We start from the raw sequence: 23290 nt of genomic DNA on the forward strand, positions 1-23290 counted from the left end.
GAAGTTTTAAAACATGGAGAGCATTTTACGTCCTGAAAAATTAGACTTGGACCCTCAAGCTCCAGAAGCAGCTCTTGCCTTTGAACTCTGGCTTGCATGCTTCCAATCATACTTGGAAGTGATTCCCGTGACTGAGCCTGCCACAATGCACAAAATCCTCCTTTCCAGGGTCAGCCCGAAAGTATTCTCCCTTATCAGTGACCTGCTGACCTACCAAGGGGCACTGGATGCCCTCAAAAGACAGTACCTGCGGCCAGTGAACACGGTCTACGCAAGACATCGCTTAGCGACACGGCGGCAGCGGGCCGGAGAGTTGAGCGCTTGGTTTGCCCGGGCCCTACAGACACTCATGCGGGCCTGCAACTGCAGGGGACTGACGGCGGAACAGCATGCAGAGCTCCTGGCACGAGACGCCTTTGTTACGGGGATCAGGTCAGTTTACGTGCGCCAGCGGCTGCTGGAAAACGCCGATCTTACCTTACGCTCGGCGATCGAGCTGGCCGACACGCTGGAGGCTGCTCTGCACAACGCTGATGCTGTTCAGCCACGCGATCCCCCGCCGGTCCCGTGGACGCTGCAGACCCCGCCACCCACAAGCGAATCGACCTCGGCTGCTGCCAGTCGCGAGTCCACGAACTCCCCGAAACCAACCACAGCTGGTGCCAGTCGCAAGTCTGCACAGTGTTACTTCTGCGGACTCGAAAAGCACCCCCGAAAATGCTGCCCGGCCCGAGAAGCTACCTGCTCCAGCTGCAGAAAGAAGGGCCATTTCGCCAAGGTCTGTAAGTCTGAACCATGAGCAGGGTCGGGCAGCGCTGCATGTGAGGCATGGGGGAAACCATCTTGGTCGCCGCCATCTTGCCTGCCCGCCTCATGCGAGACATGGGGGCAGCCATCTTTGTCGGTGCCACCTCGCCCCGCCCCCGACCCACCGGTGCTTACCGGGCACCAAGATGGCGATTCATCTCTGGCCTCCGTAACCCTTGACCAAGGCGCCCCACACCAGCTCGCAAGGTCAATGATGGACATCCTGGTGGAGGGGCACAGGACTAGCTGCCTGTTTGACACGGGCAGCACTGAGAGTTTTATTGACCCGGACACAGTGCAACGCTGCGGACTTGTGACACGGCCGGTAAGCCAGAGGGTCACCTTGGCTTCTGGGTCGCATTCCACAGACATCCGGGTGGGTTGTGTAGCGACATTGGTGGTGCAGGGCACAGAATATCGGGACTTTGCGCTACTGGTCATGCCTCAACTGTGTGCACCTGTGCTATTGGGGCTGGACTTCCAGAGCCACCTCAAAAGTGTGACTATGGCATATGACGGGCCCCTCCCACCACTCACTGTCAGGAATCCTCAGTTTTGTGGGACTTCGTCATATACCCCGCTACTGACCACACACACACACACCGACCCACACATCCCACTCAGCACCATGCCGACAGCTGCGCTACTGACACTACTTGCAGCCTCTCCACCCTCAAGATCTCTCCCCCACCACTGTTCGCCAACCTGACCCTCGACTGTAAACCAGTGGCAACTAAAAGCAGGAGGTACAGCGCGGGGGACAGGGCCTTCATTCAGTCAGATGTGCAGCAGCTGCTCAGGGAGGGGATCATTGAGCCAAGCACAAGTCCTTGGAGGGCCCAGGTGGTTGTTGTTCAGACCGGGCAGAAAAATAGGATGGTCGTGGACTATAGCCAGACCATCAATAGGTTCACGCAGCTTGACGCGTACCCCCTACCCCGCATCGCGGATATGGTCAACCAGATAGCTCAGTACAAGGTGTACTCGACAATAGATCTGAAATCCTCTTACCACCAGCTCCCCATCCGCCCAGAGGACCGCCCCTACACCGACTTCGAGGTGGGCGGCAGGCTCTATCACTTCCTGCGCGTCCCCTTCGGTGTCACGAATGGTGTCTCTGTCTTCCAGAGGGAAATGGACCGGATGGTGGACCAGTGCCAACTGAAGGCCACATTTCCCTATCTGGATAATATCACCATCTGTGGTCACGACTGGCCGGATCACAACGCCAGCCTCCAACGATTTTTCCAAGTGGCCAAAGCCCTGAACCTTACTTATAACAGGGTCAAGTGTGTGTTCGGAACCACCCGACTCGCTATCATTGGGTATGTCGTGGAGAACGGGGTCATTGGCCCTGATCCAGACCGTATGCGCCCCCTGTTAGAACTCTCTCTTCCCACCACCCTCAGAGCCCTCAGACGGTGCCTGGGCTTCTTTTCCTATTACGTCCAATGGGTCCCTCATTACGCAGACAAGGCCCGCTCCCTGTCAAGTCTACCACATTTCCTCTCTCTGCCGAGGCCCGCGCGGCCTTCAGCCGCATTAAAGGGGACATTGCCAAAGCAGCAATGCATGCGGTGGACGAGACCATTCCCTTCCAAGTAGAGAGTGACGCCTCCGACTTCACGCTGGCTGCTACCCTCAATCAGGCAGGAAGGCCAGTAGCATTCTTCTCTCGTACCCTTCAAGGCTCTGAAATTTGGCACTCCGCGATGGAGAAAGAAGCCCAGGCCATAGTGGAAGCTATTAAGCACTGGAGGCACTATCTCGCTGGCAAAAGGTTCACCTTACTGACAGACCAGCGCTCAGATGCGTTCATGTTCAGCAACCAACAGCGGGGCAAAATCAAAAATGATAAAATTTTGAGGTGGAAAATAGAACTCTCCACCTACAACTATGATATCCTGTACCGGCCTGGAAGGCTCAATGAGCCCCCTGATGCCCTATCCCAGGGAGCGTGTGCCAGTGTGGAGCTCGACCAGCTATACGCCCTCCATGCAGATCTTTGCCATCCGGGGGTCACCCGATTTTACCATTTCGTGAAAGCCCGGAACCTGCCTTACTCCCTTGAGGATATCAGGACGATGACCAGGGACTGCCAAGTCTGCGCTGAGTGCAAACCGCACTTCTACCGTCCTGAAAAGGCACAACTTATCAAGGCCACCCGCCCCTTTGAGCAACTGAGTGTTGACTTTAAGGGCCCCCTTCCCTCCACCAACCGCAATGTCTACTTTCTCAACATTATCGACGAGTACTCGCGGTTCCCCTTTGCCGCCCCTGCCCCGACACCACTGCCACGTCCGTCATAAAAGCCCTGCGCCAGCTCTTCACTCTGTTCAGATATCCCTGCTATATCCACAATGATAGAGGGTCCTCGTTTATGAGTGTAGAAGGCCACACTTTTAGCCCTTAAGTCAAAGGGGTTGCCGGTCTCTCGATGGCAGGTCCTCCCCGAGGCACTCCACTCTATCCGCTCTCTGTTATGTACGTCCACCAATGCCGCCCCTCAAGAGCGACTCTTTCCTTTTCCCAGGAAGTCTGTCACTGGGACCACCCTACTGGCTTGGCTGACGTCCCCAGGGCCAGTGCTGCTCCGGAAACATGCGAGGAGCAGTAAATACTCCCCGATAGTCGAGAGGGTTCACCTTCTACATGTAAACCCCCAGTATGCCTACATGGTCTTACCTGATGGGCGGGAGGACACGGTCTCCGTCTGCGACCTGGCGCCCGCAGGAGCAGCAGACCACTACCCCGAACACTCCACGGTAACTATGAACCCTATACCCGAGGTGACACCATGCACACCAAGCCCTACACAGACTGCTCATGACACTCCTATACCGGGCGCCTCGCACGCACATATACCAGGCGCCTCGCACACGCATGAGGGATCACTGACGCCTAGTGAGCTGACACCTCCAGTTAGGCCGGAACCAGCACAACCACCGTCTCCGGTGTAATCACCACCGGCACCTGTGCAATCACCACCGGTGCTACGTAGATCGCAGCGACAGATTCAACCACCTGATAGACTAAACCTGTAAATATACTTGTAAGAAACTTCGCCCCATGGGGACTCACTTTTAAAACAAAGGGGGGGGGGGGGTGAATGTGGTGAACTACATATACCTGTCTGGACATGCCCCCCCCCCCCCCCCCCCACTGACTGCTCCTGTGGCTCCTCCCACAGACCCCGGTATAAAGGCAATTGAGGCCTGAGTCCTCCCCTCAGTCTCCAGGATGTTGTGTGCTGGTCACTTGCTGCTTGTTCTTTCTTCCAGCCAATAAAAGCCTTAATCTCGCCTCACGTCTCCGAGAGTTATTGATGGTGCATCAATTATGTAGATGCCCTGTGTCCAAAGTACATTTATTATCAAAGTATGTATGCAGTATACAGGTCTGAGATTTGTCTTCCCCACGGACAGCCACAAAACAAAGAAGAACCATGGAATCCATTCAAAGAAAAGAATCAAACCCCCTTCCCCCACGCACAAAAATATTGCACATACGGCAACAAAAAAAACAAGCGAAAACACAGAATATAAAACATGAAATCAAAAGGCATATTTCAGTTCAGCTCAGTGTTCATTATCTGCAGGCCGCCCGGATTCAAAATTGCCCAAACTAGCAAAAAAAAAGGAGACCAGGAGTGCTGCTGGAAGGAAAGATGAGAGTAACAAGCGTCAGAACATTCCTGATACAACATACAATCATTGTAAGAGAATACATTCCATTGCCACAGGTCAGGATACCCAGACGCTGGGGAAGTAGGGCTATGTATCACTGGGTGATCATGCAGAGCTAGTGATGTCAGCAGCAGCTGATCGAGTTCCCCTCGAGCTGATTGGTTCTGCTGATGAAGATATTGGTATACCAGATAAGATGCTGTGCCACGTCTCTGATTATGTATGAAAGCTCCATGTAAAGTTTGGGAGTTTCTAGTGGACTGCCTCTTCCCATTTGCAAGTGTCAGACTGATCAAAGTGAATGCATTCTGTTTTACCTTACGAGTGGGTAGTGTGGCTGATCCTTTTCACAACACGAAGCACACACAACAATCACTGCAACAATTTGCCAAAGCTGCAAAATCTCCAACTTAATGCATGCTTTCTGCTTCTCAGAAGGACAAAGAGAAGGAGGCTCATGGAACAGCGTGACTTTCAGGTAACCCTCCATGCCACGATCCTTCCTGAGGTGGAAAGTTTGTTTACCATAAAGGATCAAAGTTCCTGAAACTCAGTTTTTCAAGTGGAGGGTTTACCTTCCCGGAACAATATACAATAGTTCAGAAAAGCTACTGCACCCATGTCCTTTGAATAGATTTTATAAGAAATGTGTAGTCTACTGAACACTTCAAGGCCACATTTTCTGAGCAGACAGCGGGTTCCTCTGTGACTGTTGAGTATATGCTTTCAGATCTTCCACATCTTTACCTGGTGATGTCAGTTTTCTTTTGTACTTCCTTTGTCGAAGTAATTAAGATTGTTGAGTATGTGTAATAATCCATCTTCCTAGTCATAAAAAGCAATCTGCTTTTTTTCTTTAAATCAGGTTGTGCAATTTATTTTCTTCAATGGTGTAAGATGCATGTTTGCTAGTTAATTACTTCTGGATTGTTTTATTTAAGTAAAATGGCAAATAGGTATTATAATACAGATAGATCCCTCAATGAGTCAGATAAATGACACCATTTCCGACACCTCTTTCCCCTTTCTCAATCTCTCTGTCTCTGTCTCTGGAGACAATCCTATCCACTGATGTCTATTACAAACCCTCTGACTCTCACAGCTACCTGGACTACACCTCGTCCCACCCTGCTACTTGTAAAAATGCCATCTCCTTCTCTCAATTCCTCTGTTTCTATTGCATCTGCTCTCAGGATGAGGCTTTTCATTCCAGAACTAAGGAGATGTCCTCCATCAAAGAGAAAGGGGCTCCCCTTCACACACCACCAACACTGCCCTCACCCTATACGCCAGCCACCCTACCAGGGTTAGGATGCCTCTTGTCCTCACCTACCACCCCACTGGATTCTGTGTCCAGCACATAATTCTCCATAACTTCCGTTATCTCCAACGGGATCTCACCACGAAGCACATCTTTCCCTCCCCATCCCACTTCCTGCTTTCCGCAGGGATCGCTCCTCATGCAACTCCCTTGTCCATTCATCCCTCCCCACTGATCTCCCTCCTGGCACTTACCCTTGCAAGTGGAGCAAGTGCTACACCTGCCCCTACACCTCCTCCTCTACCATTCAGGGCCTCAAACAGTCCTTCCAGGTGAGCCGACACTTTACCTGTGAATCTGTTGGGGTCATGTACTGTATCCGCGGAGTGCTCCCAGTGTGGCCTCCTGTATATCAGTGAGACCCAATGTAGATTGGGAGACAACTTCGACTAACTCCTATGCTCCATCCACCTGAAAAAAATGGGATCTCTCAGTGGCCACCCATTTTAATTCCACTTCTCATATGTTAGTCGATGGCCTCCTCTATGTTGCCATGAGGGCACACCCAGGTTGGAGAAGCAACACCTTATATTCCATCTGGGTGGCCTCCAACCTGATGGCATGAACATCGATTTCTCAAACTTCCGGTAATGACCCCCCCCCCCTTCACCATTCCCCACTCCCATTTCCCTCTCTCACCTTATCAGCTTACTTGCCCGTCACCTCCCTCTGGTGCTCTGCCCCCTTTTCTTCCTTCCATGGACTTCTGTCCTCTCCTATCAGATTCCCCCTTCTCCATCCCTGTATCTCTTTCACCAATCAACTTCCCAGCTCTTTACTTCACCCCTCCCCCTCCCAGTTTCACCTCTCACCTCGTGTTTCTTCCTTCCCTCCCCCCACCTTCTTCCTCTGACTCCTCATCTCTTTTACTCCAGTCCTGCTGAAGGGTCTCAGCCTGAAACATCAACTGGACTTTTTTCCATAGACGCTGCCTGGCCTGCTGAGTTCCTCCAGCACTTTTAATGTGTCGCTTGGATTTCCAGCATCTGCAGATCTTCTCTTGCTTATCGTTGTTCATAAGCCTGATAGCCTACTTTGTGTCATGGTTATCACAACTGGGGTGCACTATACTGGTGAGTCTGAATGGAGCACTGGAAAAAAGTGCTGATGCATTGTTCGTCAGCCTGGTAGGAACTGCTGTTGCAGTGCGTGATGTTTCAGGGTGCTGTGCAGAGGAGCACGACCATAAATGGAAGCTACGTCAAAAAGAAGAATTAAAATAAGCTGAGGGGCAAAAAGGTTAATTGTTCATATCACCAAGTTTGCTGAACATGGACAATCACAGGATGCCAATGAAAGTCATCAATTGTTGAAATACATTCTTCTAGAATTTGCAAGGAAAGCCTAAAAGTATCATTTCTCAGCCTTCTTAATGAGCAGAGTTACATAGAACTGTCAACATTTTCAAAAAGCAAATTTCCCCACCCCAGTGGAAACATCAGCAAGGTTCTTCAGTTTTGCACAACTGACAGAGGACAGGAAACGTGGATTTATATTTTGTATTTGTTCATGAAACATGAACATCATTAACAAGGCTGGCAATTAGTGTCTGCCTAGTGACTGAACCATTCCGATGCCATCACGTTGCTGTTGGTAGGAGTCACATCAAGTCCAGACCAGATCAGGACAGTGGTGAGTTGTGAACATTTATATACTAAACAGTTTTGTTATGAATTGAGGTGATTCAATTTCAATTACCCTGGCTTTGATGATGGGAATTAAAATCATGCATCAAAGACAAAAATATAATTTGCTCAGTGTGTCTCAGAAGAACTCCTGAACACAATATGTGGACAGGCCAAATAGAGAAGAGGCCATACTAGATCCAGTGCTAGGCATTGAACCTGGTCAAGTGACTGATCTCCAGGAAGGTGAGCATTTCGGAGAAAGTGGCAACATCTCTATGACCTCTTTACCACCCTGTTACTTTTACAACTCCTCTTCCCACCCTGTTACTTGTAAAAATGCCATCACCTTCTCTCAGTTTGTCCGTGTCCACTGCATCTACTCTCAGAATGAGGCTTTTCATTCCAGGACGAAGGAGATGTCTTCCTTTTTTAAAGAAAGGGGCTTCCCTTCCTCCACCATCAACACTGCTCCCAAACGCATCTCTCCCATTTCATGTACATCTGCTCTCACCCCATCCTCCCGCCACCCCACTCAGGATAGGGTTCCCCTTGTCCCCACCTACCACCCCACCAGCCTTTGTGTCCAACATATAATTCACAGTAACTTCCGCCAGCTCCAACGGGATCCCACTACCAAGTACATCTCCCCCCCCCCTCACTTTCTGCTGTCTGCAGGGATCGCTCCCTAGCGACTCCCTTGTCCACTCATCGTGTTCCCCCCCCCCCCCCCCATCCCTTCCCACCGATCTCCCTCCTGGCACTTATCCTTGTAAGCGGAACAAGTACTACACCTGCCCTTACACGTCCTCCCTCACCACCATTCAGGGCCCCAGACAGTCCTTCCAGGTGAGGCGACACTTCACCTGTGAGTCGGCTGGTGTGGTATATTGCGTCCGGTGCTCCCGGTGTGGCCTTTTATATATTGGTGAGACACGACGCAGACTGGGAGACCGTTTCGCTGAACACCTACGCTCAGTCCGCCAGAGAAAGCGGGATCTCCCAGTGGCCACACATTTTAGCTCCTCATCCCATTCTGATAATGTCTATCCATGGCCTCCTCTACTGTCAAAATGAATCCAAACTCAGGTTGGAGGAACAATGCCTTATATTCTGTCTGGGTAGCCTCCAACCTGATGGCTGAACATTGATTTCTATAACATCCATTAATGCCCTTTTCCCCTTCTTACCCCATCCATATTTATTTATATATATATATATATATATATTTTTTTTTTTCTCTTTGTTCTCTCTCTCTCTCCCTCTCTCTCTCTCTCTCTCTCTCTCTCTCTCTCTCTCTCTCTCTCTCTCTCTCTCTCTCTCTCTCTCTCTCTCTCTCTCTCTCTCTCTCTCTCTCTCTCTCTCTCACAATAACTCCTTGCCTGTTCTCCATCTTCCTCTGGTGCTCTCCTCTCCCTTTCTTTCTTCCAAGGCCTTCCATCCTATGATACTCCCCCTTCTCCAGCCTTGTATCCCTTTTGCCAATCAACTTTCCAGCTTTTAGCTTCATCCCTCCCCCTCCTGTCTTCTCCTATCATTTCAGGTCTCCCCCTCCCACTTTCAAATCTCCTACTATCTTTTTTTCTTGTTAGCCCTGACGAAGGGTCACGGTCCGAAACATCGACTGTACTTCTTCCTATAGATGCTGCCTGGCCTACTGCGTTCCACCAGCATTTTGTGTGTGTTTCTATGACCTTCAGCAAGGCTTTGGACAGGGATAGGAGAGACAAGATGGGAAAGTAACTGGGGGAGGGTAAATTTTGGTGGCTATTAGGCAAGAACTTGGGAACATCAATTGGGAAGAGACGTACTCGGGGAAATGTACAATGAAAATTTGGAGGTTGCTTAGGGAGTACTTGATGGGGTCATGGATATGCTTGTCCCATTGAGGCAAGGAAAGGATGATAGGATGAAGGAAACATTGTTGCCATGAAAATTGGAACATCTAGTCCAGAGGAAGAAAGAAGCATACCTAAGGTTTAGGAAGCAAGGATCCAATCGAGCTGTTGAGAGTTACAAGATAGCCCGGAAGGAGCTTGAGAAGGGATTTAGGAAAATTGGAAGGGGGCATGAGAAGGCCTAGGTGGGTAGGATTATGAAAAATCCTGAGGCATTCCACACACATGTGAAGTACAGATGCATGATGTGAATGAAGGTAGGACTGATCAGAGCAAAAGAGGAAACATGGGCCTTGAGTCGGAGGAGGTAGGAAGGTCCTTAATGAATACTTTGCTTCAGTATTCACCAGTGAGAGGATGTGATGAATGTGAGATCAGTGTAGAACAGACTACAATGCTGGAACATGTCAACCTTAAGGAAGAGGATGTGCTGAACCTTTTGAAGAAAGGTCCCTGGGGCCTGGTGGGATATACCACAGGTTACTACAGGAAATGAGGGAAAGGGTTGCTGTGCCTTTGGTAATAATCTTTGCTTCTTTGCTGGCCGCAGGAGTAAGTACCAGAAGACTGGAGGGTGGCAAATGTTACTCCTTTGTTCATTAAAGGTAAAAGGGGTAATCTTGGAATTCCGAGCGTTTGGAAAAGTATAGTCCGATATGGAAAGGTCAGCACGGCTTTGTAAGGGGCAGGTCTTGCCTCATGAGCCTGACTGAATTCTTCTAGGTAGTGACTTGATAGAGGTGTATAAGATTATAAGAACCATAGATAGAGTGGAAAACCAGCTCCTTTTTACCAGGGTGATTCATCACCACCTTTGTTTTGGCCAACAACGATGGTGACATCAGCAAACTTAAAATATGGCATTGGAGCTGTACCTAGCCTTACATTTGTAAGAATAAAGCGAGTAGAGCAGAGGGCTAAGCACTCAGCCTTGTGATACACCTGTGCTGAAGGTGATTGTGGAGTAGATATTACTGCCAATATGTGCTGACTAGAGTCTGCAAGTGACAGAATTGAGGATCCAATTGCATAATGAGTTATTGAGGCTGATATCCAAGGTTCTCCATCCTAGATGAATTAATGGTTTTATTTCCAGTACTGTTATTAGCTCACACTTTCAGTACATAAAAGGCAATTTAAAAATCTAAACAATTCCATTCAAATCTATGAGAATAGTTGAAAGATATCCTGCTCGAACAGACTCGTTAACACAAGTTCTTCTCCCTTTAAATGTAATTTTTAGCTTTAACACGAGAGGGCGCTGTTCGACATAACATTCCCTGGTCCGCTGCATATCCTGGAAAGACACGTTATACACACAGGAAAAATTTCTAGTTAGAGAAGTGACGTTTATTTGCACTTATTTAGACTGAGCCAATTTAAACATTTTGTCCTACAGGTAGCTAGCAACGCATTCTAGTTCTGAAGCTTAAAAGCTTTAAGCTTTCTCCCCCACAATCACTGCAAAATGTAAGTACTGAATGTTATTTGGAAATCTTTTAAGTGTAAAGCCAAGTTATAGTCCGTAAATAAAGTATGATTCAATTTAATAATTTGTAGACCTTATTAAAGTTTAATTTGTGACTAATGCTAAATACTTCATGATGCGTGGATTGGTTAGATGCTGAAAATGAAATGAGTTTTTTCTTACAGTCAAAATGAAGGGGCTTGTCTGTATTGGACTGTTCATACTTCTCACTTTGAGCATACAAACTGGTAGGTTTAATAATATTTAATTTAGAGCAAATTTGCCTTAATATTGCAATAATGCACATATTTTACATTATGATTTTACACTTATAAATGTTATAGAATAATCTAAAATGTTATGTTAATTGCCAGCGAGATGGAAAAATTCTTGAAGTGCTATGTTGGCATTTCTCAAGGGAAGCATTTTATTTCAGGGCTATGAAAAGCCCCTTTGTGAGTTGTCCATCTCAGCATACTGATCACTTCTCTATGTATTTATTTTCAGATGCCAACGTGATCCGACAGTCAGACAGTAAGAAATCTTATTTGACATACTTGCAACCGAGACACAGCAGCACTCAGAATATACGTTTAATTTTATACCAGAATTTTCCCTCACGAGTAGTTTATATTCACATTTGCAGTTATTGTCAGTATAGAAATACAGAATGGAAACCAGTCTTTTAAATTATTTATGTCTTTGGATAGAAAGTAGATAAAATGTTGTGAAATCTAAGAGAGAAATCTCACATCCTTTAAATACAAGGGAGAAATAACTAAGTTATTCTTTAGAAGGAAACTTGGAGCACTGTATATGGCAAATACAATAGAGCAGAGATGCAGGAGACATAAAAGTATATGCATGGTCTATTTTGGTCAACATTTAATCAAAGTAACAGTTCAGGTAATTTTGCCATGATAAGACTCTTACAGAATACTTGTACTGAAACCTAACAAAATCACACTATCAAATATAATCATATATTTTGAGTCCTTGTAAACAGATAACAATTATTAGCAGTTGGAGAGATTTAATGCATTTTCATTGTTGTATGATGAAAAGATGATAAATGTTAATGAAATATCATCAGTATTAAATTTACATATATTCAAATGAAGTATATTAATAATCTGACAGTGTACCATGTACTTATGGATGATTGGCACCTGCACACAATTTCATTACCAGTTTACCGTATATCTCTGTTACATCTGTGTTATTAGAAAGGCACATTTTTATTTAGGTATTTTTTCCTGTAGTGTATCTACCATATTTTTATTGGAATTAATATGACAATTATATTGTATTAATCCATTGTTGTTTTGGATAATTCTGCAGTGCATTTACAGGGATCAGTATATACACACACTCAGTGGCTGCTTTATTAGGTATGAGAGTGGAACCTGCTGTGGTCTTCGGCTGCTATAGCCCGTCCATTTCAAGGTTTGATACGTTGTGCATGTAGAGATGCTCTTCTGCTCATCACTGATGTAACTTGTGCTTATCTGAGTTACTGTTGCCTTCCTGTCAACCCAAAGTAGTCTGGCTAGTCTCGACTGACCTCTCTCATTAACAAGGCATTTCCACCCACAGTACAGCTGCTCACTGGATATTTTTTGTTTTTTTTTTGCACCTTTCTTTGTAAACTCTAAGAGACTGTTATGCATGAAAATCCCAAAGAATCAGCTGTTTCTCAGATACTCAGACCACACTGTTTGGCACTAACAATCATTGCTTGGTCAAAGGAACTTAGATCACCTTCATCCCCTATTCTGATGTTTGTTCTGAAGAACAACTGAATCATTTGACCATGTTTGTTTGCTCCTATGTGCTGAATTGCAGCCACACAATTGGCTGATTAGAGAGTTGCATTAATTGTACCGTGGAGAGCATTCTGACAGGCTGCGTCACTGTCTGGTATGGAGGGGCTACTGGACAGGACCGAAAGAAGCTGCAGAAGGTTGTAAATCTAGTCAGCTCCATCTTGGGCACTAGCCCACAAAGTACCCAGGACATTTTCAGGGAGTGGTGTCTCAGAAAGGCAGCATCCATTATTAAGGACCTCCAGCACCCAGGGCATGATCTTTTTTCACTGTTACCATCAGGTAGGAGGTACAGAAACCTGAAGGCACGCACTCAGCGATTCAGGAACAGCTTCTTCCCCTCTGCCATCCGATTCCTAAATGGACATTGAATCTTTGGACACTACCTCATTTTAAAAAATATACAGTATTTTTGATTTTTCATGTTTTTTTAATCTATTCAATATATGTAATTGATTTACTTGTTTATTTATTATTACTATTTTTATTTTATTTATTTTTCTCTGCTAGATTAGGTATTGCATTGAACTGCTGCTGCCAAGTTAACAAATTTCACAAAACATACCGGTGATAATAAACCTGATTCTGATTCTGTATAGGTGTATCTAATAAAGTGGCCACTGACTGCCCTTGTATTCTTATTGTAGTGAATGGAAGATGACATAAATTATTTTTTTTACTGATGAGCACAACCAACATATTCTTTGTTCCAAATTAGTCACTTGTGGATTTTCATTCCTTATTTAGGCCACCGTGTGGAAAAACGAAGCCCCCCATATTGGCCTTACTCCACCAGTGATTTCTGGAGATATGTCGAGTATTTCCGAAGCATTGGGGATTATGACAGAATCCAGCAGCTGGCGCACACGTTTTATGCTCACTTCCCTATAGGGAATTACATGGGCTATGACACCCCAGAACAACAGGAAATACAAGCTAAGATTGCAAAGGAGGCACACGCGTAGAGTGAAAATGCAAGGAAACGGAGTTGGTCTGAAACAAAAGTAAACGGTGGAGTCAACTTCATTACCATATAATTAATTAACTTAATAATCTGCCTTATCTATCTGTTGCCTTTATGTAGTGTCATAATTGTATGATTCTTTATATATAATCATACGGAATTCACCAGTATTATATAGTTTCCTCAAAGAATCTTTATTTTAGCAAGAGATGATTTGTTTTCTCTTTTGTGACTTAAATTGGATTTATTTAAACTTATTAGAACATTGCAATAATTATTCAAAGGAATCTATTTCTTGTTAAAGATTTAATTTCTTAACTCAGAATCAATTAGCCAATATGTATAGTCTGACCTCTTTCTAATTTGCTCCAATAAAATCTACATACGGTATCTAATGAAAAGGTGTAACATTGTATAAAACTGAATGTAAATGGCAATATTACCTTTCACTTCTTTGACTGAAGAGATAATGCTCTTTTCTTGCATGTACTGTACATAATTCATTGTTGAAGTGTAATTTGCATTTGGTAATACATGAAAATTGACCAAAATTGTAAAACAGTTTTATGCACATACATTTTGAGGAAAAAACATGTACATATCTTAAAGCCCATTAATGAACCATCGATGTATAACTTAACTGGATTATTCTTCTCAATGCTAAATGTTTGAAACACATATTATGTCCTTAAGTATGTACTACACTTACAAGTCAAAGCCAGTTGCAAAACTATGTAGTGATAAGGTCAGGCAGCATGTATGGAAAAAGTAAACATTCGACTGTTTGCTCTTTCCCATAGATGCTCCTGACCTGCTGAGTTTCTCTAATGCTCTCTGTGAATTGCTTTGGATTTCCAGCATCTGCAGACTTTCTTGTGGTTTATGTAATGAAAATGTTGATAGTAAAACCTCATCAGTCTACACTGACCTAATACTTTCAGTTGAGACACAGAGCCATTGAACAATACAGCACAGAAATAGGCCCTTCGGCCCATCTAGCCCATGCCAAACCATTAATCTGCCTAGTCCCATCGACCTGCACCCCTCCCATTCATGTATCTATCCCAATTTCTCTTAAATCCACAACTTGCAATGACATCTTGTTCAACACTGTCACTTCCCTCTCTGATTGAAGAAGTTTCCCCCCATGTTCCCCTTAAACATTTCACCTTTCACCTCTCACTTACTTTCATTTACCCTATCTATACCCCTCATAATTTTGTATACTCTCAAACTTCCCCTCATTCCTCTATGTTCTGGGGAATAAAGTCCTAATGTATTCAACCTTTCCCTATAAATCAGGTAATCAAGTCTCAACAATAGCCTTGTAAATTTTCTCTGCACTCTTTCAATCTTCCTATAGCTGGGTGAAAGATTATATTGAAGATTGTTTTGGCATTGTTTCCTCTGTCCTTACCTGAGCTCCTTATACACAATCTATGCTGTGGCACAGTTTCCATTGCATCATTTCTTATATGAAGAAAATTCAGTAGTTAAATTGCCCAAGAGGTTGTTTATACTTTACTTTATTGTCACCGAACAATTGATACTGGAGCGTACAATCATCACAGCGATGTTTGATTCTGTGCTTCGCGCTCCCTGAAGTACAAATCAAAGTAAATATAATAAAAATTTAAATTATAAATCATAATCAGAAGATAGAAAAGGGAAAGTGAGGTGGTGTAAGTCAGGTCCGGATATTTGGAAGGTATGACTTTATAGACAGTATGCCAATTATTCAGAATAAGTTCATTTTAAAATTTATCCCTCCAAAAGGAGAGATTGTTGGGTTTGGAGGCTAGTGTACGTTAATGTTCTGGAGAGCTATCCTGGCTGGAGTCAGGGCTTTACGCTTTGGCTCTTGGTAGGGTCACCCATGCCAAACAGATCAAAGGGTAAAAGCCGGACTATGTGGTCCACTGTCCTCCAGGTTCAGGGGTTCAGCTCAGGGCCAACAACCCTGACTGGTAAAACAAAATTGTTGTGGAAACAGCGATGAAGAATCTTTCTATATCTGAGTGCGATGGTATTCCTGAGTCTCCACCCAGGACTTGCCTGACTGACAGTAGCGCAAACCGAGAGAAAGCTACTGACATGGTGAAGGAAACCCTGAACACCATCGGAGATGGAGGAACTTCATTGCTGTCATAAACACCAGTGACATAATGGACTGTAAGTAAATAAGTAAATTTTATCAAAAGACATTGTATATAAAGGTGAATTATGTTGTCCTTGATAGAAGCTAAAAGGAGTTAAACATAGAATTTTATCCCAAAATTACTCATATAAGCTGCTTGAACATTCCAACCAGAGAGCAGAACGTGAAATTTGAAACAAGCGTTAATAATGAGAACTTGCACCAGCTCTGCAGCAAAGGCAAGATGTGACTGGTCCATGACCATTCATTGGGGCAGAAATAGTCAAAGGATTGACGGCAGGCCAGCCTGCACAAAGAGCCACATTCCTCCCATGAGAGGCCAGGCTTGAAGAGTTAAAAAAAAACCATGCCTGCAAAATTTGATCTCCGTCTGCTGAATGAATTGTTTCCAATATGGTCAGCTTTGTGGGGAAGTTCAAGTTGTAGCACAACTTGGACCAAATGACAGATTCTTATAGACATTAAGAAGCGCACAGCAACCTCCCTCTGAAATACGAAAAGCATAATGTTCATGGCATCAGTCAGCAAACACTGCTGATTTGAGAAGAGGACTGCAAACCTGGAGTTCATGGTTACAGCTAGGGCACTTCACCTCACACAGTTCAATACACTTACTGAGCAGCTGGAAGGACCAGAAGTTGTACTGTTTAAAGGAATGATCATGTACATTTTGGTCACTTTCTAGCTGCTTTGTATTGGTTCAAAAAGGTTTTGAAAATTTATGGGAGTTGGTGTGGCAGGCTCAGATGGCCTTTACCTGGATTCCCCATATAATAATGGCTCTGTGACATCATGATGCAAGAAGGCATTCCCGTTTGGGCAAAAAATGCAGAGACCTTCCACGACAGCATAGGCTACAATGAGAGAGGTGAGAGAGGATTCTCAGCAGGAATCATGACCACAAAGGCTCTTCAATGAGCAGTTGATCACAGCAATACAAGATCTGCTCTTCACAAGAGCATCCCCACTGAAAGATACCACTTCCAGCCACATCTCCAATCTCAGGACAAGTTGAGGGGTCATTTATTGAGGTCATTGTGACCCTGACTTCCAGATCTCCTTTCTCACTGTTTGCTGCCCTGTGCTGCATAGAAGCAGAAACTGTCAACCACCTTTCAAAGAGAGCTCAGTAGTTTTCATTTTCCCTGACATAAAGCAGTGGGAAAGATTTTTCAGGGTTGCAGGCTGCTCTTAAATGCAGGGTACAAATAACTACATGCACATCCAATTCTGGGTAGTGTATGCTAACTGAAAGGTGTACGTGAATGGCCCAAACTATTCCAGTCCCACGATATCCATCACGTTTTGCAGGTCAACACTCAGAAGGCAGTCATGGCATCTCCATTCTGAGGTAGTCTCCTGTGCTGTTTACGTACACTGGAACACCAACGTTCCCTCTAATTATTTTACAGCTGCACGGACTAACCAATGCTCTGAACAGGAAATTTTTACACAAACTTAAACCTGTGCGGCATTTTAAACATTTTTTTGTATTTATTCATACTTTGAATATTTAGAAAGAAAATTTTACAAAAAAAATCTCTAGTGGGTACAGGCCCATCAAATGCTCCTCAAATGTTAACTCTTTCATTCCCGGAATCAGTCGCGTGAACATCCTCTGGACCTTCTCCAAAATCAGCACATCTTCTCATAGATAAGGGACCCAAAACTGTTCACAATACTCCAAGTGCAGTCTGGCCAATGCTTTATAAAGCTTCAGCATCACATCCTTCTAAACAAATGCTAACATTGTATTTGCCTTCCTTACCACTGACTCAATGTGCAAGTTTACCTTTAGGGAATCCAGCATGAGGACTCACAAGTCCCTTTGCACCTCTGATTTTTGAATTTTCTCCACATTTAGAACATAGTCTATGCCGTTATTTCTTTTACAAAGTGCATGACCACACGCTTCCCCTCCACTACGTTTCATCTGCCACTTCTTCAACCATTCTTGTAATCTGTCTAAGTCCTTCTGCAGATCCCTGCTTCTTCAACACTACCCGCCCCTCCGCCCATCTTCGTATTGGCCACAAAGCCATCAATTCCATCATCCAAATCATTGACATATAATGTAAAAAAGGAGCAGTCCCAATGCTGGCTTATGCAGAACACCACCAGTCACTGGCAGCAAACCTGAAATGGCCCCTTTATTCCCAAGAGTTATTCCTGCCAATTAGCCAAACTTCTATCCATGCTAGTATCTTACCTGTAATGCCGTGAGCTCTTAGCTTGTTTATCAGCCTCATGCGTGACAACTTGCCAAAGGCCTTCTACAATATCCACTGACTCTCCTTTGTCTAACCTGCTTGTTAGTTCCTCAAAAACTTCCAAGACTTTTCAGACAAAATTTCCCCTTAGGAAAACCATGCTGACTTTGGCCTATTTTATCATGTTCCTTCAAGAACTCTGAAACCTCATCCTTAATAATGGACTCCTACATCTACCAGCTACTGAAGTTAGGCTAACTGGCTTATACTTTCCTTTCTCCTGCCTTCGTCCCTTCTTAAAGAATGGAGTGACATTTACAATTTTCTAGTGCTTCAGAATCATTCCAGAATCTATTGACTCTTGAAAGATTATTACTAATGCCTCCTCAATCTCTTCAGCTACCTCTTTCAGAACCCTGGGGTGTAATCCATCTGCTCCAGGTGACTGATTTACCTACAGACCTTTCAACTTCCCAAGCGCCTTCACCTTAGTAATAACTACACTCACTTTTGCCCGACACTCTCAAACTTGTGGAATTCTGCTTGTGTCTGACATAAAATATTTATTGTTTATCTGGCATTTCTTTGTCCCTTATTACTACCTCTCAATGTTATTTTCCAATGCTCCAATATCCACTTTGCCTCTCTTATACTCTTCATATATCTGAAAAATCTTTTAGTATCCTCTTTTATATTATTATCTAGTTTCCCTTCATATTTCATCTTTTCTCTATCTTTTCTCTATTGTGGCATTTTTTAGTTGCCTTCTGATAATTTTTAAAAGCTTCCCAATCCTATAACATACCCGCACTAATTTTTGCTGTTTTATTCTGTCTTTGACTTCCCTCGTCAGCCACAGTTGTGTCATTCTCTTTTTACAATACCACTACTTCTCTGGGATCTTACTATCTTGCACCTTCGGAATTGCTCCTCAAAACTCTAGCCATTGCTGTTCTGCTGTCATCTCTACCAATGTCTCCTTCCAATCAGGTTTGGACAGCTCCTCTTTCATGCCTCTGTAATTCCCTTTACTCCACTGGAATACAGAAATATCTGAATTTATCTTCTCCCTCTCAAACAGTAAGGTGAATATTATGATATTGCCTCCTAAGGATTCCTTTACCCTAAGCTTCCTAACCAAATCTGGCTCATTACTCAACACCCAATCCAGAATTTTTTGCCGTTTTCCTCATGAGCTCAGGCACAAGCTGCTCTAAAAAGGTATCTCGTAAGTATTCCACAAATTCCTGTTACCTTTTTCTAAGCTTTTGAATTCATTTTTACCAACATAGGCACTTTACGCATCTGCCTATCTGCCTGTCCTTTTGATACAAGGTGTATCCTTGAATGTGAAGCTCCTATGATCTTCTTTCAGCCACGACTCGGTGATGCTCACAATATCATACCTGCCAATCTCTAACTGTGCTCCAGATCATCTACCTTATTCCATGTGCTGCGTGCATTCAAAGATAATACCCTTAGTCCTGTATTCATCATCCTTTTCGATTTTGCCCTCATGTTACACTTCAACTCATCCCACAGACAGCAATTTTTCCCTATCATCTACCTGTCCTTCTTCACAATTTCACTGCATGCTGCATATACTTGTATACCAACCGCTCCATCCTCAACCCTATGACTCCTGCTTTCATCCCCTTGCCAAATTAGTTTAAACCCTCATCAACAGCTCCAGCAAACTCGTCCACAAGGATATTGGTCCCCTTCAGGTTTAGGTACAACCCGTTCTTTTTGTAAAGATCATACCTTCCCCAGAAGAGATTCCAATGATCTTGAAAATCTGAAACCTTTTCCCCTGCACTAATTCCTCAGCCATGCATTCATCTGTCATACCATCCTATTCTTACACTCACTGGCACATGGCATAGGCAGCGACCCAGAGATTACTACTCTGTGGGTTCTGCTTTTCAGTTTTATACCTAACTCCCTATATTCTCTCTTTGAGATCCCCTCCCTACACCGTACGTACCATGACATCTGGCTGTCCACCACCCCGCTCTCTGAACACTGCATACCCAATCTGATACATCTCTGACCCCAGCACTTGGGAGGCAAAATACCACAAACAAGAGAAAATCTGCAGATGCTGGAAATCCGAGCAACACACAAAATGCTGGGGAAACTCAGCAGGCCAGGCAGCATCTATGGAAAAGAGTACAGTTGATGTTTCGGGCCGAAACCCTTTGGCATGCAAATTGCCATCTGGGTTTCTTTTTCATGTTTATAGAATCTCTTACCTGATCCACTAGCCATGGCTCATAACTGTGGCTGTAAATCACAATATAGGTGATGTTGCCACACAATTACTCAAATACTGACCTCACTGTCTGGATTTCTCTAAAGGAACCACATCGTCTTTGGCAGTGCAGGTCTGAGGGTCTGTGGTAGATTCTTGCCTGTTGCAAACTTTTGCTGTAATGAGCTCATTGCCTGAATACTTGCTGTACGGCAGCCTTCTGTGCGCAGGACGTGGACAAGACAATCCCAGACAGCACATGTCTGCTCAGACTGACTGCAAACAATTCATTTAACCTCAACACTACAAACACAACATTAATTCCCTCTTCACCAGGAGTTCCACATCCTCTGCTGTAGAAAATAACAGAACACAAAAACCAATGGAAAATAAACCTGAGTCCAGTTAACAAATCAGTGTGCCAACTTCCACAAAAACATCAACTATTTATCCTTGCCCGATGCTCCTTTCCAGTTTCTGCAGCATGATTAATGTAAGTCTGTTGATTTTAAATGGAAGAGGCAGCATGTGGTTTTGGGAAAAGTTTGGCTCTTGACTACAACCTCTTCAGCTGGCTAACCTTTAGGCATCAGGAAGGGCACTGGCTGTGTTCATGATTACTCTCATCCTGAGAGAGGCCTAGAGAATCATGCTGCAGACATTACTGCACTCCTTTGGTTTTAATGTCTTAGAAACCCTGGCTATTAACTGGATGGCATATTGCTGGACTAGTGTGAATTATTCACAGCCCCTTTAGGCACTGATATCTTGGAGCTTCAATGGCAGAAACCAATAAAAGCTCTATCTGAGCCTTCACCACAACACCGCGATCTTCAATGGTTCTAATTGTGGTGCAGCGAAATCCTGCACATGGGACATTTGCATCGTGGTTGGATTTACAAACTTGTGAATGGGGTTGCCCAATATCTCCATGTTGGAAAGGATGGACTCCACCTCTATATCTCAGAAAGGTACTTGACTCCTTAACATTCTATGCAGGCTTTTCATCAACACAACTATGTAGATGCTGACCATCATCTTATATGTTGACCTGTCACTGAGTTCTGTGTTCTGAGTAGAACTCATGTTTGATCTCAGCTCTTAAGTCAATGTCAAGTTTATTGCCATAGCCACAAGCACATGTATGCACAGGTCAATGATAAACTTGCTTGCAGCAATATCACAAGAACGTAGAATCAGATTGTGGTAAATTATGTGTATACCTGTCTGGACACGCCCCTCTGCTGACTGCTCCTGTAGCTCCTCCCACAGACCCCTGTATAAAGGCGATTGGAGGCACTGCTCCTCCCTCAGTCTCCAAGATGTTGTGGTCACTTTTGCTGCTAATAAAAGCCTATCGTTCGCCTTCCGTCTCCGAGAGTTATTGATGGTGCATCACAGATAAGCTGCATTCACAATAACAGCATAAATTAAGGCCACCCATTTTAGTTCTACTTCCTGTTCCCATTCCGACATGTTGGTCTATGGCCTCCTCTACTGCCACGATGAAGTCACTTTCAGGTTTGAGGAGCAACACCTCATATTCCATCTGGGTAGCATCCAATCCAATGGCAATAACATTGATTTCTCTAACTTCCTGTAATTTCTCCTTCCTCCCACTTCCCTCTTTTCCCATTCTCCTTTCTGGCTCCCCTCTTACCCACTTCTTTTCTCCTCACCTGCCCATCACTTCCATTTATTGCCCCTCCTGCTTCCCTGTTTCCTGTTGGATTCTGATGATTTTAATCCAAGGTTTTTTTGGAAGTTCAAAAAGAGGCACAAAACTTGTTGCTTCACAAACATTTTATTAAGTGTTGTAGAATGTAGAAAAATTTAAAACAAACAGTAATAGAGTTTTACTAAGTGAAGGGAGCTAGAAGCAGGAAGACAAAACACTGAAAGATAGCTCTGCTTTGTGGTCAGCTCTTTTTATACACATAACCCTCTTTTTCTTGTTTCCTTCAATCTTAAAGTACTTGCATCTCTTGAAGGCAAACATTCCCTTGAATCAACAGTTAACTTCACATCCTTCAGCCTCAGAACAGTTTTCTTTATAGTCTTGTCCTGTGTTGGAAAAATAAATTTAGTCTTCTCACTGCAAACACTCTGTATTCTGTCATATTATCTCTTATACTGTGCATCCAAACAGTGCTTTTTCCTCTTATATTGGGTAACTCTATATGTAGCTGATGTTTTCAGTATTTCTTGTAGTGTACCCTCCAGATCTTTGGTATATTAACCAACTTCCCTTTTCAATAGAAAATGGGCTGTCCTAAAGTAGATTGCTACAGGACATTAATTTCTGTTAGGATTTTCATAACCTAGGTACCTAAGACCATCCTGGATCTAAAAGATCCAATGGCCAGTATTTTGCAGTTGTGGAAAACATTGTTGGCTTCCTAATGGAATTGCACACAGACAGGAATTTACTGTGAACTGACATGATTTCCCCAATGGAAACTGGAATTCTGACAAAGCTAAACAAGTCGTGCACACAATGCAACCTTACTTCCATTTCTTTCCACTATTCATCAAACTGTATGGTCTTGAAATATAATCACTTAGCACCCATTCACCATATTTTCAGATAGCTACAATTTTCGAAATACTACCCGATTCACCCAAGTGAGGGTCTTTAAAATATATCAAGAAAAACGGTGGTGCTAGTTTGAATCCTTAGGAACCAAGTTGTCTGTGTAAACACAGTAACTGTGGCTGGAGACCAGGGTTGGCACTTAACTTGATCCAGTAAGTTCTAAGTTGTGCTATTGAGAGTCAGCAAATAAACAAGTCGGAAAGTGCCTATATTTTGAAGGTTATGTTGTCTTTCTGACTTCAAATGCATATTTATTTATCTTAGTAACAACCTTCGGGTACGTTCATTGATTGAAGAAGATTCGACATAACTCCCAATTCCCTCCCACTCACAAGACAACCTTGCACCAATACGGCGAATTTGTTGCCTTCAAAATGCAAAATAAATATTTATATTGTAAACACGAATAGTTTCGAGAATCTTTACAGTAAAATAGCCCCTACAACTTGTGCCTCAGCCCCCGGAGAAGGTGATTAT

General features: G+C 44.0%; 1 protein-coding gene and 1 pseudogene across 1 annotated transcript; one reads left to right on the top strand and one right to left on the bottom strand.

The window, feature by feature from the left end:
- The first annotated feature begins 10666 nt into the window (after window positions 1-10666).
- Window positions 10667-13996, top strand: otos (otospiralin). The gene is made up of 4 exons (XM_073040843.1): window positions 10667-10807; window positions 10991-11053; window positions 11313-11339; window positions 13379-13996. The coding sequence occupies exons 2-4, from the start codon at window positions 10996-10998 to the stop codon at window positions 13594-13596; spliced, it is 303 nt and encodes a 100-aa protein (XP_072896944.1). The 5' UTR covers window positions 10667-10807; window positions 10991-10995; the 3' UTR covers window positions 13597-13996.
- An 8084-nt stretch (window positions 13997-22080) lies between these two features.
- On the bottom strand, window positions 22081-22556 carry LOC140724581 (large ribosomal subunit protein eL42-like; annotated as a pseudogene).
- Window positions 22557-23290: the final 734 nt, after the last annotated feature.

The sequence above is a fragment of the Hemitrygon akajei genome, chromosome 3 (genome assembly GCF_048418815.1).
Source record: "Hemitrygon akajei chromosome 3, sHemAka1.3, whole genome shotgun sequence".
Lineage (NCBI taxonomy): Eukaryota > Metazoa > Chordata > Chondrichthyes > Myliobatiformes > Dasyatidae > Hemitrygon > Hemitrygon akajei.